The sequence below is a fragment of the Pteropus vampyrus genome, unplaced genomic scaffold (assembly GCF_000151845.1).
Source record: "Pteropus vampyrus isolate Shadow unplaced genomic scaffold, Pvam_2.0 Scaffold341, whole genome shotgun sequence".
NCBI lineage: Eukaryota > Metazoa > Chordata > Mammalia > Chiroptera > Pteropodidae > Pteropus > Pteropus vampyrus.
Genome location: NW_011889122.1, coordinates 475,753 through 477,957, shown reverse-complemented (window position 1 = coordinate 477,957; position 2,205 = coordinate 475,753). Strand labels below are relative to the sequence as shown.

Sequence of the window (2,205 nt, the reverse complement as noted above, 5' to 3'; positions counted from 1 at the left end):
TACACAGATTAACCACTGACCTTTAAGCTCTCTGGTTAAAAAAAAAGTGTAGATTTGTAGATAAGAGACCTTTCACCTGAGACCACTGATTATGACAGTCACAGAAGTGGCAATCCCCTTCTTCCTGGAGCACCCCGGTCCCCACTCCCAATGGCAGAGCGCAGGCGGCTCTGACTCAGGCGTGCTGCCCTCAAACCCTGAGCACCACTGGCGGAAGAAAGGAAGTGCCACATCTGGCCAAAGACAAGGCACAGCCGTCCTCAGCTGACGCCCCACAGCGCTCAGCCGTGCCCATGGCCACGGAAGCACCAAGATTACCGGCAAAGCTTGGAGACACCTGCCCAACGACAGAGCTGGGCAGAGGGGCCCTGGGACATGGAGTGTCATACAGAAGTGACAAAGGAACGAGGAAATGACCTGGAGATGCCCATGTTGCAATCAGAAAAAAAGACTAGGTTCAGAACAGTGTGGATGATGTAATTCCTACAATTCTATTTTCAATTAATAATTAAATGCTGTATTAAGCAAGACTGGAACCATTAACAACTATCATCCCCGAAGATGAGAACAGGTTGGAGGGCCTTTCACATTTTCCTTTAAATATTTCTGTACTGTTTTAACTTGTTTTTCAATGAGTATTTATTACCTTTGAAATTTTAAATACCAAGTAAAGAGATATTTTTCAAAAGCACTGATTACTTATCCAGAACCTTGCTCGCGAGTTTACAAAGCCTTTCCACCTGGGTGATTTCTAAGACCCTTCGTGATGATTCCTGAGGCAGGGAGGACAAAACAGTTTAGAGGATGAAGGGGCTGCGCGGGTCACGGAATCTGCCCACGTGGCTCAGCTTAAAATGGCAAGGCAGGACCCCGCCCTGCACTGTCGCTCCAGAGCCAAAGCTCCCCCGTGGAGAAGGGACAGCACCGCTGGGCAGAGGAAAGGCAAGGACAGCCCATGGCCGCCTGCAGGGGTGGTTTGGCTTCCACGTACCAGGACACAAATGCCTCTTTAGGAAAGAGAACTTTCTTCTACTGCCGTTTTTTATAGTTTATGGCCAATTTATGTTTTATCAGCTGTGGCAGACGGGGGGATAAAATGCCATTAGAGCGAAGATGTGCAGTTTGGGGCTGAACCATTTTTGGTAGTTTATCGCACGGAAATACTTTCTTTTGCACATGCCTGGACTTTCTTCCCGTACAGACGCTCGCGCAGCTCGCTGATGCGCTTGTCCATCATGGCCACCTCCATGTTGCGCTTATTTAAGAGTTCTTTCTGCTGCTGGAGTTTTGAATTCTGTTCCTGGTTAAGCTGGTTACGAATCTGCAAAATAGAAAATAGAACTTTTATCATTGGCGTTAATTAAAGGGTCAAATTCTCATCACCAGGGAGATTAAAAGAACAGTCCTTATGTGTATTTACACACACGCGGTTGCCTCAGTGCTAAACATTTACAGGTACGGCACAGATGAAGCCACAACAGATGTCTCACGGGGCACAAGAGCGCACGTCTCCTAACACGTGTCTTCCCCAAAGCACCGGAGGACTGGTTCCAGTCATGACTACGGGGACCATGCTGTCTGTAGTCCTTGGGAATGGCGCTTCAGTGACAACTGCCTTGCAAGTATCCTCGAGGGACCTAAGGAGAGGTGTCTGCTCAGCGCACCACAGTCCTGTGAATGAGGCACCTCACTGTGGAGACAGCAGGAAAGGCACAAAGGATGGTCCAAATTGCCACACAGAATGTTCTTACATCATGTTAGTGGGCTGCAACCAGCACTTTCAGAAATGAAAGAGAACAGAAAACAACAGTGTCCGGCACACAGAGCGTGAGTTCTGTCTTGTTAAACTCACAGACGCACTCAAGGTGCTGGTGCACACACACTGCACGTGTGTCTTAGACGGGGGGGAGGGGAGGGGATTTTTTAACTTGGACTGCAGGCAAAAGAGTTGGAAATAAATAAACATAAATAAATGTAGTACATTCATTGCACCTCACCAAAAAATTCCTTAAAAACCCTCCACTTTTAACAATTGCTTAGAATGTAAAAAGAGTGATCCATTCTCACATTTCTATGCACTTGCGTTAGAGAACTTAACAGCAACAGAAGCGATTTTACTGGGTAATTAAATGTTCTCATTTCATAAAATGATATAATAGTTTTCAACCAAGTACTAACAGAATTGCAAAACCTGCTCTGCCTTGA

General features: G+C 46.5%; 1 protein-coding gene across 1 annotated transcript in view; it reads right to left on the bottom strand.

Moving 5' to 3' along the window:
• Nucleotides 1–2,205, bottom strand: part of PPP1R13B (protein phosphatase 1 regulatory subunit 13B) — a 49,861-nt gene that overhangs the window by 12,757 nt on the left and 34,899 nt on the right. The window contains exon 7 of the mRNA XM_023522354.1: nt 1,181–1,348. Within this exon, the coding sequence (XP_023378122.1) occupies nt 1,181–1,348 (168 nt within the window). The remainder of the gene's footprint in view (nt 1–1,180; nt 1,349–2,205) is intronic.